This window comes from Geotrypetes seraphini, chromosome 1 (assembly GCF_902459505.1).
Source record: "Geotrypetes seraphini chromosome 1, aGeoSer1.1, whole genome shotgun sequence".
NCBI classification, from domain to species: domain Eukaryota; kingdom Metazoa; phylum Chordata; class Amphibia; order Gymnophiona; family Dermophiidae; genus Geotrypetes; species Geotrypetes seraphini.
Window position 1 is genome coordinate 384,903,800 of NC_047084.1, and position 12,585 is coordinate 384,916,384.

Consider the following 12,585-nt stretch of genomic DNA (forward strand, 5'->3'; position numbering starts at 1 on the left):
ACTTGGGCGCCTAGCAAGAAAGAGTGATTCTGTAACAAGGCGCTTCTAAAAACGTAGGCGGCCTTCAAAAAAATAGGCACTATGCACATTAGGTGTGGGCGTGGCTACGTGTTAGGTGCCTATATGAGTGCTTACACACGCTTAAGACCAGCGATTCTACAACAAGGCGTCTAATTTTTAGTTGTGCCTAGAGCTGGCCTATTTATTGGGCGCCTCCAAACTAGGTGCCGCTCAGCGTGGTTCATTAAACAGCACCCAATTTTACTTGAATCACGCTGAACAGTGCCTATATCAGCACCTAACGTTTGGGCGCTTCTTATAGAATTTGCCCTTAAGTGCACAGCAAATGCAGTGCACTAAATACACTGCACAACAAAGTTTTTGCTTCCTGAACACTGCTGGGTGTTTCTTATAGAATTTTGGGTGCTGATCATGAATATTACATCAAAAATTACCCATCACGTACCATTTCAGAGAAATCTTCAATTTTGTCGTGATTTTTTCTTATATTTGGATGCAAACAATTTTTTCTCCCATAAGTGTCTTATCAACAACGGTTTGTGCCGCCTGGGTATGTCCATGCATAAAATCTAGCCAGGTTGGAAGCTGTTTTATGGAAGATGACATCCTGGGCATGTCTGGGCAGGTCTGAACGAGCTTGCGCTGTCTCACCATGCTATAATGGTGGCTTCCATACACCGATCCTGCTCATTTGGTTAATATAGATAGTCCGTGTGTGTATATAGTATCAGTATAGTAAAGTATAGTAGTATAGTAGCTGTAGCAATATAACAGTAAGTAAGCTTGATGCTATAGACGTTTTGGTGTCGGGCAATATGTCTCGTCGGTGTCGTAACAGCCGCGGCACATTCTGCTATATCTGTGGGGAATATACACTTACGCCTCAGAGACGTTCGATGACTGCCCTTGTAAAGAAAGCCTATCATCTGTATTTTGGCTGCAAAATAGGTGATCAAGACAAGCAATGGGCGCCTCACATTTGCTGTGCGACATGTGCTGTTAGTCTGAGAGCCTGGCTCAGAGGTACTCGAAAGACGATGCCATTTGCTGTTCCGATGATATGGCGAGAACAGAAAGACCATGTGACGGACTGTTATTTCTGTTTGACTAATGTGTCTGGTTTCTCTGCCAAAAACAAGAAGTCAATTGAATATCCTAATCTGCCTTCAGCAATGAGACCCATGCCACATGATGACAGTCTTCCAGTTCCGAAACCACCAGAGGATTGGACCTTAGACGAACCAGATGAAGAAACTGCAGTGCAGGGTTCTAACAGTGACATTGACCCGGATTTTGAACCATCCTCATCAGGCGATCCACATCTGATAACACAGTCCGAATTGAACGATTTGGTCAGAGATTTGGGTCTGTCAAAAGCAAAAGCTGAGCTGCTAGGTTCGAGACTGCAGGAATGGTGTTTGCTATCACCAGGTACGAAAATTTCTGTGTTTCGAGACCGGCATCATGATATAACCAAATTTTTTGCACAAGTCGACAGTCTCTGTTTCTGTTGTGACATTGAAGGATTGTTCTCGGTCTTTGGTTGTGATCACAACCCGGAAGAGTGGCGTCTTTTCATTGATTCGTCAATGTTAAGCCTGAAAGCTGTTCTGTTGCACAATGGCAACGTTTATCCTTCAGTACCTGTTGGCTATGCAGCACATATGAAAGAAACATATGAGAATATGGAAATGTTACTAAAGTATGTCCAGTATACCAGGTATAACTGGAATATCTGTGGAGACCTCAAAGTCGTTGCTCTGTTACTAGGACTGCAGCTTGGCTATACAAAGTACTGCTGTTTCATCTGCGAATGGGACAGCCGAGACAGAGAGTCGCACTATTCTAGAAAGAACTGGCCACTCCGTAAAAAGTTAGTTCCAGGACAGAAAAATGTAGCACATGAATCGCTTGTTGACCCGACAAAGATATTTTTGCCTCCTCTTCACATTAAGCTGGGACTCATGAAGAATTTTGTGAAAGCAATGAACAAGGAAGGGGAAGGTTTTCGTTATTTAAGACAGATGTTCCCAAGAATAACTGATGCCAAGATCAAAGAGGGTATTTTTGTTGGCCCCCAGATCAGACATGTTATGAGTGACAAGCGATTTGAAGATCTGTTAGTTGGGCCGGAAAAAATTGGCTGGAAAGCCTTGAAAGACGTTGTTGACAATTTTCTGGGCAATTACAGAGCCCCAAACTACATTCAGCTGGTAGACAAACTTCTCAAAGCATACAAGAGAATGAAGTGCAATATGTCACTCAAGATTCATTTCCTCCATTCACACTTGGACTTCTTCCCCGCAAATCTCGGTGCTGTGAGTGACGAGCACGGTGAAAGGTTTCATCAAGACATAGCTACGATGGAGAAACGATACCAGGGCAATTGGAATCCGTCAATGCTTGCCGACTATTGTTGGATGCTACAACGTGATGCACCAGACACTGAATATAAAAGAAACTCGGGAGCAAAACACTTTTAATTCTGTTTCATTTAGTTGCTTGTGCGAAACGTAAACTTGACTATATATTTTATTGTCAGTAAACATAAAAATGTCTATTTCTCATAGTTCTTACGTGATGCAGTAAAACCAAAACCATATTTGAGCATACCAAGTTGGTACCTGTCATAATCACCAAAAACTTTTCAGGAATCAAGACTTAACCAAAAAATTGTTGTGCAGTGATATCAAACACCTTCTACATCCACTGTCTGCCCATGCCACACCTAAGAACATAAGAAGCGCCATCTCCGGATCAGACCTTCGGTCCATCAAGTCCGGCGATCCGCACACGCAGAGGCCCTGCTAGGTATACACCTGGCTTATTTTATAGCCAACCATATCTTTATATGCCTCTCTCAAGGAGATATGCATCTAGTTTGCTTTTGAAGCCTAGGACTGTCGATTCCGCAATAATCTCCCCTGGGAGAGTATTCCAGATGTCAACCACTCTCTGTGTGAAGCAGAACTTTCTGACATTAGTCCTGAACTTGTCCCCCCTTATTTTCATTTCATGTCCTCTTGTCCGTGTCAAATTGGACAATGTAAATAATCTTCTCTGCTCTATTTTGTCGATTCCTTTCAGGTCTCGATCATATCCCCACGCAGTCTCCTTTTCTCAAGGGAGAACAATCCCAGTGTTTTAAGTCGATCCTCATATACCTCCTCACACAAGAAGCACTTAAGACACCATTTATCAAGCCGGAACTGCTAAATTACCGCAAAGCCTTTTAACATGGTTGTGGCCCAGCAGTTCCTGCATGGTAAATGGTGTCTTAAGTGTTTAACATGGTTTAGTAAAAGAGTCCCTTTGGTATATATGTAGATTGTTTTTCAGCAGGATGTTTGCTAAAATTGACTTGATCTATAAATGAACGTAATTGTTTAAAATTGACTTGATTTTCTTTTTTTAGTATGGAGGAAAATGGTATGCCATAGCAATGAAAAATCCAGAAGGCCTTTTTCTTCAGGATAATATCTTTGCTGAGTATACAGTTGGTGAGGATGGCACAATGACAGCAACCTCCAAAGGCAGAGTTAAACTCTTTGGGTAAGGCCTCAGAGATAAAAGATGCATACATTGACCACATTAAACAGCATGATGAGGTTTTATGCCTTTTGGATTTTGTCATGCGCTTATGAACACATATTGAAAGCCTGCTTCAAAAAAGGAAGGCAAATGCTGAAGTCAGGGGCCCTTAACATGTAGTTAGAGCATGAGAGCGCAGACTACTGCATAAACATATTAAAGTGTTTTACGATTTTTATACTGTTTCCATATGATAAACTGCACATTAATGAATTTTCAACAATGTTTTTGGGAAGGGGGCCTGGTGGAGAATGGGCATGGATGCGTCAATCTTGGTCCTGGAGGCACCCCAGCATCATATTCTGTAGTGCTCAATAGTGCTCCTCCTATTGAATTTTTTTTACACACATTTAGATTATGTTATCCTGGTATCAGGGAGTTGGCAGAATATAAGCATCATTATCATGTGCATTCAGTTCATCACACTATGCAGATAGCCTGCTGAATGCATGAAATTTAAATGCTGCAGCTTGGGTTTAAAAACCAGTGTCTTCTGAATATTGACTCGTATATTCCTTCTATTCAGCACGCTATCCAGATATATACAAGAACAAAGGAAAACACATGTAGAATTTAAACTTTCCTTTTTCCCCCTCCCCCCAGATTCTGGGTGATTTGCGTGGATATGGTAGCCCAATATTCAGTACCTGACCCTTCAACTCCAGCTAAAATGTATATGACCTACCAAGGTCTGGCTAGTTACTTCTCCGGCGGAGGTGGGTAATTTGTACACTGTATACTACTGAATAGCTGCTAATCATTTTTCCTGGTTGACTAAGGGACCTATTCAATAAAGTTTATTTAAAGTGTATGTAAAGAGATGTTTGTGCGTGCTAGAAATAGTGTGCTGTGTAACAAGACCTTAAGGTACAGGTTAAGGTGCTCGCTCATGAATTTAGTGTGGTCATGCTAAATTAGCACTTTAATCAAACATTGAAAGAGACGTGGAAACTATAGATCTAGAAAGCTGCAGATAGACTCAGGAACAGCATCAGAAAACATAATGGAAAGGAATGCCCTCTTGGAGAAGGGAGTAGAAAATAAATGGTAATGGACTTTCTTTAAAAAAAAAAAAAAAAATCTTTATTCATTTTAAAGCCAAAAATAAGTGCAACATATTTTACAAACATTTTACACTTTTAACAGCACTTACAATCAGTCAAAATTATATTCTATGACAAATACATATATCACCCCCCCGTCTACATATCCAAAAATTGCACTCTAAATTTAAAAAAATCTTCCCACTCACCCTGAATGTGTATTATCAAAAGGGGAAATCAACAATCACTCCTTACAGAATTTTGTCAATGGCTTCCAAATATCCATAAACTTCTTATAATGTCCCTGTTGTAATATAACTGATCCCAGTTTTTCCAGTTCCTCAAAATAAGTTGTATGGCAACCCCTGTCATTATAAAGAGAAGTTTGTTATTCCGAGCAGATATTTGGCTTTTAGCCCTCAATAATGTACCAAATAGGATGGTATCGTACGTCAATGCCACTGGATTTTCCAATATTTTGTTCACTTGTTCCCAGATAGATCTCCAAAATTTAATTATCAAGGGACAATAGTACAATAGATGATCCAATGCCCCAACTTTGAGACTTTCTAAACGAGTAAGATATTAGCTGGAGGACCACTAAAAGACAAAAGGATGGAAACCAAGCACTGCGCACTTCAGCTCAAAATAATAGTGAAATGACTTTTATACTTTTGAATAAGGCATGGGGATTGAGAGGATAAACTGCACAGAGCAGTAGTTACAATCCCAAACAAAGGGATGGGGGCCCTGACTAAATGGAACAGCCCCAACTGAAAAATAATTCCTTGGCAGTGCCATAGTGAAGGTAGGAGGCACTCCTTCCATGACTCCATGCCACACTTGCACCCTCCTTTCCCCACCCCCTCGTACCTCTGGCATTACCTCGTACCTCACACTGGCATTAGCTTTCCCTCTGATGTCACTTCCTGGCCTTGCGACCCGCAAGTGATTTCAGAGGGAGCCAGGCCGGCATGAGCAGCAGGCTGGAGTAGATTTTAAAGAGATACGAGGGGGTACGGAATGGAGGGCATGAGTGTGGGCATGGGAGGGTAGAGAGGTGTCAACGCAACCACCAAGATGGAACCCGGGTGGTTCACCCTCCCTTATTACGCCAGTGTTCCTAGGTGTCCGATGGATACTTTTGAACGTAGATACGTTATCTCTTAAGATTATGTAAAGATCATCCAAATTTGGGCATAGATCCCAGATATGCACATAAACTGATTAGTCAATTAGGTGCTAACAATCAGAACTTATACCTGCTGAAATCTGGTGTAAATGCTGGCTTGCAACCAATGGCAATTGGGGGCATAAATGACCCTATTATTTAGTCTATATTTTATTCAATTGTGAAATCTTTACAAGTATCCACTTGTTACAGGAAATGTTGATAAAAGAGAAAACCATAATTAAATAAAGAAAAGAATCAACATTCCACATTAGGAAGGTGGAGATATGAAATGGTAGAGTATAAATAAGGAAAAATATTAATTCAAAAAAATCTGAATGTAACATTCTTCTCTTCTATCTTTTGGTCTCAGTGGCAGGTACAGGATTAGTTGGCGAAGTGGACACTTTCTTTAAATCAAGAAAAAGACAGTTGTTCTGGGATGTAGAAACAATATTTAATTCCAGAATAATAATGATCCTATTCTATAGCACTGTACTTAAATAATGGGAATGCCCCTGACCCACCCATTCCCTTCCCCTGGCCAAACCCTCTTTTAAGCTGAGCGCAAGACCATTTTGGCATCCAGTGTTATGTGGGAAAGTCAGTGCACTAAGGGTCTGATTCTGTATAGTGCAACCAAAAATGCACCTGCAAATTGGTGCATATTGTCGATTTGCACATGCAGCTTAATTGCTTAAGTTAAATAGTGCTGATCATTGTCAATTAAAAAGTAATAATTAGCACTAATTAGAAATTATGCACATAACTTTATAAGTGCATTCTATAAATTGGTGCACACAAATTAGAGTGCGTGAATCTCAAAATAGGACATGACCAGGGGAGGAGTGTGGGCAGGATGTGGGCATTGTTATAGAATATGCCCAACCACTTAAGCACAGGTATTTAGGCCTGGTATTCATTAGCCTAAATGGATGTGCCTAAATGTTAGTCATGCATACAGGCGCTACACATGATTCTATAAATTGCACATAACTTCGGAGGCATTTTATAGAATCACACCATGCACCATCTTTTTCGGTGCTGATTTGTTAGGAGTCATGCATAGAATATGGCTCTGAGCCCATATTCTAATGTGGCTTAGTAAAAGAGTTCTAATGTAGAGAATGACACGGGGACAAATTTGTCCCCGTCTCCACAGGAACTCAATTTCCCTGTCCCGTCCCCGTGAGTTTTGTCACTGTCCCAATTTCCACCCCATTCCTGTAACCTTAACTGCACAAACCTCGAACACTTATGATTTTAGAGTGTTTGAGGCTTGTGCAGATGAGGTTGGAGTTTGCAGGAATGGGGCAGGGATTGGAAAAGAACTCGTGGGGACAGGACTGGAAAATGAGTTCCCGTGGGGATGGGGAAAAATTTGTCCCCGTGTCATTCTCTATTCTAACGTTAGGAGCATAAATACTTTGAATATTAGGCCTATGCATAATGAAATTCCCGCCATGAATTTAGATATATGCAGAAAGTAAGTCAATTTCCAATATATACAGTATGTTCTATTGTTTTCTTTCCAGGGGATAACTATTGGATAATTGACACAGATTATGACAACTATTCTATCACATACGCTTGCCGGAGTGTTAAAGAAGATGGTACTTGCGATGATGGATACTCTATTATCTTTTCCCGCAAACCTCTTGGATTCCCATCTGCTATTCAGGATATTGTCTATCGCAAACAGGAATCTATTTGCCTGTCAGAGCAATTCCAGCCTGTACTGCAGTCAGGTATGCTAAATAAAATATATATCAACTGTTCATACTCTCAAACCCATTCACTAACAGTCCTCAGCGACACCACCAGGGACTCAGTAACTTTCATAGTTCGTGGCTTTAAGTGTCCTCTCCTCATCAGACTCCTTTCTATAGTATCTATATTTACAGTTATTTATTCAATACTTTAGTTCAATAATAGTTAATAAGTACTTAGCTTAGTGGTCACAATGCAGGGATATCAAGCCAACATGTTTCACCTAATGAGGCTTTCTCAAGGCGGTAATCCCTTCCTGCTTACAACTCCGATTCTAGACCAGTGGTTCCCAACCCCATCCTGGAGGACCACCAGGCCAGTCGGGTTTTCAGAATAGCCCTAATGAATATGCATGGAGCAGATTTGCATGCCTGGCACTTCCATTATATGCTGATCTCTCTCATGCATATTCATTAGGGCTAGCCTGAAAACCCGACTGGCCTGGTGGTCCTCCAGGACAGGGTTGGGAATCATTGGTCTACATTAGTGGTTTCCAAACCTGTGCTGGGGGACCCCCAGCCAGTCAGGTTTTCAAGATATCCCTAATGAATATGCATGAGAGAGATTTGCATACCTGTCACTTCCATTATATGCAAATCTCTCTCATGCATATTCATTAGGGATATCTTGAAAACCTGACTGGCTGGGGGTCCTCCAGGACAGGTTTGGGAATCATTGGTCTACATCATAAGACTTAAAGATCTCAATATGTATAGTTTGGAGGAAAGGCAGAAGAAGGGAGATATGATAGAGGCGTTTAAATACCTATGTGGCATAAATTGAAAGGAAACTCCAGAGTGAGAGGACATAGAAGAGGTTAAGAAGTGATAGGCTCAAGAGTAATTTGAAGAAATACTTTTTTACAGAAAGAGTGGTAGATGCATGGAATAGTCTCCCAGTGGAGGTGGTGGAGATAAGGACTGGGTCTGAATTCAAGAACGTGTGAGACAGTCATGTGGGATCTCTTAGGAAGAGAAGATAGTGAATGCTGTAGAAGGGCAGATTGGATGTGTTATTTGGCCTTTATCTGCCATCATGTTGCTGTGTTTATATGTGGACTAGTATTTGAAATATTTATCTTTCACTTTTTGTGATATCTATGTATCTTTGCTCTTGAAAGCTTCTTGTTCATTTCTTATGTTATGGGAAATATAAATTTCTAAAAGTCAATTTAAAAAAAAGATTTCCAAAAGTATATTTTAGGAGATATTAAAATCATGACGATACAAAGAAGAACAGGATCCTTACACATAGTAACTACGGTAGTAGCAATGCAGTGAGATCAGGGAAGGAGAACCAGAGCTCAAAATTAGAGAATGACACGGTGACAAAATTCATCACCGTTCCCGTCCCCGCGGATAACCGCGGGAAACCATCTTCATGTCATTCTTTAAGGAGAGAGGGAAGAATCAGAGTATGAATAGCCACAACCACTGACCCGCAAGCTTTGCTTTGAAGAATGATGGTGTAGAAGGACCGAGTTTGAAATAGACACTAGAAAATGACATGAGATTATTTCCCGCGGGGACGGGAACGGTGATGAATTTTGTTACCGTGTCATTCTCTACTCAAAATTTCTGTTTTTTTATAAAATCTATTTAATCAAAACTCACAACTGGAGAATTCAGACTCGACACAGCCATGTTTCAATGTCCATTGTTAGAGTAGCTCCCTCCTTCCTGTTGCTAACTGATGTCAAGCAACATCCTGCAAGAGAGGTGAGTGCTGAATCAAAACTTTGCTTGTTAGGCTGAAACTTCCAGCAAGTACTTTTCCATGCTGATAAAAGATATGGTGGTGATCTTTTCTAATCTGTTAGTTCTGCTGGAAGGTTTAGCCTGATGCGGGCAGTGATGCTGGAACATTGCCATGTTAAGTTTGGCTTTTCCATTTCTAAGTTTTGATTAAACAAATGGACCCTCTGTCCTCCATTGTGTTTTATAAATAAACGGAAGTATTTTGAAAACAGCTTTTGGACTTTGAGTCTTTTTCCCTAACTGCACTGCAATTCCACCAGATATTAGAAACATAGAAACATAGAAAGATGACGGCAGAAAAGGGCTACAGCCCACCAAGTCTGCCCACTCTACTGTCCCACCCCATTAAGTCAGAGTGCTGCTCGACCCACGTAGAGATCCCAAGTGGATGTCCCATTTATTCTTAAAGTCGAGCACGCTAGTGGCCTCGATCACCTGCACCGGTAGTTTGTTCCAGTGATCCACCACCCTTTCTGTAAAGAAATACATCCTGGTGTCACCACCAAATCTCCCTCCTCTGAGTTTGAGCGGGTGCCCCCTTGTGACTGAAGGTCCCTTAGGAAAGAATATGTCGTTTTCCACCTCGACACGACCTGTGACGTACTTAAATGTCTCAATCATGTCACCCCTCTCCCTGCGCTCCTCTAGAGAGTAGAGCTGCAATTTGCCCAGTCTTTCCTCGTATGAGAGACCCTTTAGTCCGGAGACCATCCTTGTGGCCATTTGCTGGACTAACTCAGCTCGAAGTACATCTTTACGGTAATGTGGCCTCCAGAATTGCACACAGTACTCCAGCACTCTTAGTGAGGATAGCTGATTACACAGACTTCAATAGCAGGCCTTGGCTTAAGCCTCAGTATTTTTCACATTTCTCAGATATAATCCAGATACTGTGCATTGTGGTAAGTGTAGCTCTAAATTATGGAACTCCACTGCCCATGCAACATGCTGTCCAGATAGCAGATGGATTATGTCAGTGTTCTTCAACCTTTTTACACCCGTGGACCGGCAGAAATAAAAGAATTATTTTGTGGACCGGCAAACTATTAAGACCGAAATAAAAAAACACATTTTCGCCTCCATCTCCGCAAGCTCGGTCCCCACAAACCATCTGATCCCATCTGCACAAGCCTCAGTTATGATTTTATATTGAACGTATTTTATTAAAGTATAAAAAGAAAAAATATTCTGTACAATTGTCATTTTATAAATATAAATATTCAGAGCAAGGACCAACAAAACCCCTGTCTCCCCTCCCCTTCACATATATCCCCACTACTATCAAGAAAACCGAACAAGCCAAATTATTACAGAATGCTACACAGAAATATCATGCTAACAGAATACTGCAGTCACACATGATAGGAATAGTGTTAGGCTTTGCAGTCCCCAGTTATGTCTCTAGCAGGATATATATTTCAAATCTGATATATTGTAATGACAAAATAGAAATAAAATGATTTTTTTCTACCTTTTGTGGTCTCTGCTTTCATCTTCTTTCCACTCTTCCTTCCAGCGTCTGCCCGTTCCATCCACTGTCTGGCCTCTCCCCTTTCCATATGTATCTGACTTCTTTCTATGCCCCTCTCCCCTTTCCATCTAGCCTGTGCCTCCTCTCTCCTTTTTACATCATTCATTCCAGCTTCACTGTTTTCTTCATTTTTATCTCTCCTACACCAGATCTAGCATCTTTATCCCTCTCTCATTTCTCTGCTGACCCCCTTTCCAGCATCAAACTCTCTCTACTTTATCATTCCTGTCTCTCCCCTTTCCCTCCTCTAATCTCCCTGCCAGCTGTTTCCTTCCTTTTTTCCTTCTCCCTTCCCTCCTCCCCCCTATCCAACAGTAGCTCTCTTCCCATCCCTTTCCCTCTTCCCCTCCCAGCAGCATCATCTCTCTTTCTACCTCCCTCCAGGTGCAGTAGCAGCTCTCCCTTTATCCAGCAGCTTCCCAGCCTCCAACAGTGGCTTCCTCTCCTTCCAGCAGCTCTCAGTACTTGCCTGCAGCAGTGATTTCCTTAGGCAGCCTTGGGTCCGTTGCCACCTCTGAGCAAAGGGGAAGTTGCCAAAGTGAATCACTGCCCTGGTAAGTACAGAGCTGCTAGGAGAGGAGACAGCCACTGTTGAAGGCTCCCCATGATCTTATTCCTGCTGTACCCTGCACATTCGTGACCCCCCCCCAAGCCGGCAAAAACAGCTTTGCACCGCAGGCCCTGCCACCCAAGACGAGCCGGAGGCCCCTACCCGCCGCATCCTGCACGTGGGCAGACTCTCAGCACAAACGCTGCTGATGGCCCCAATCGACATGCTGAACTACCCGCGCACGCTGACCATCTCCTCTCTGTCTGCACTTTCCCCGCGGCCCTCTTCGGCGACTCTACAGGGGCAGCGATCAAGACAGGCTGCCAATGTCGGGATCTTCCCTCTCTGAGTCCCGCCTATTTTGTTTCAACTTCCTGTTTCCGCATAGGCGAGACTCACAGAGGGAATGGCCGACGTCGGCAGCCTGTCTTGATCGCCCGAGGCTGGGAGGAACAGAAGATTTCCGTGAACACCACCGGGGCAAGAAATTTAACGGCGTCCATCTCGCTGGTCCTGCACGGACCGGCAGGAATTTTCTGCGGACTGACACCGGTCCGCGGACCGGCGGTTGAAGAACTGTGGATTATGTAATCATAAACTTTTCATGATATGCATCATGAATTAGATAATATTGAATTAGATAATATAAATTTTGAATTAGATAATATAAATTTGTTCATAACATTTCAAACATTCTTCTTCAAGAAATGGAAATTATAAACTAAACATTTTCATTCTTTTGCAGGAGCCTGTTAAAAATGTTCCAGCTTCACATCGTGGTACCTAAATCTCCTTGATCGTTGTAGAACTGGACCAGTGGCTGTTGCATCCTAAAATATTTAATATTTTTTTGTAGCGTGTGAAAAATTATGGCATACTCTATGAGCATCTGTGCTACAGTAATATCATCTAGTATACTATAAATGATCTGCTGAGAAAAATTGTGAGAATAACAATTTCTTACAATGAAACCTCTGTTTAACTGAAACCATCTTTCTGCAATAAGAATATGAATTAAACAATTCCATATTTGGAGAGTGTGTGGCGCAGTGGTTAAAGCTACAGCCTCAGCACCCTGGGGTTGCGGGTTCAAACCCATGCTGCTCCTTGTGACCCAGGTACATTAGATAGATTTTGAGCCCACCAGGACA

At 42.0% G+C, this 12,585-nt stretch overlaps 1 protein-coding gene across 3 annotated transcripts in view; it reads left to right on the forward strand.

Annotated features, from left to right (window-relative positions):
- LOC117346641 (purpurin-like) overlaps positions 1–12,295 on the forward strand; it is a 58,009-nt gene extending 45,714 nt beyond the window's left edge. For all 3 annotated transcript variants that reach the window (XM_033916570.1, XM_033916561.1, XM_033916551.1), the window contains 4 exons: positions 3,437–3,573; positions 4,216–4,328; positions 7,362–7,574; positions 12,180–12,295. In XM_033916570.1, coding sequence (XP_033772461.1) covers positions 3,437–3,573; positions 4,216–4,328; positions 7,362–7,574; positions 12,180–12,190 — 474 coding nt within the window. In that variant the 3' untranslated portion in view covers positions 12,191–12,295. The remainder of the gene's footprint in view (positions 1–3,436; positions 3,574–4,215; positions 4,329–7,361; positions 7,575–12,179) is intronic.
- The last annotated feature ends 290 nt before the right edge of the window (positions 12,296–12,585 follow it).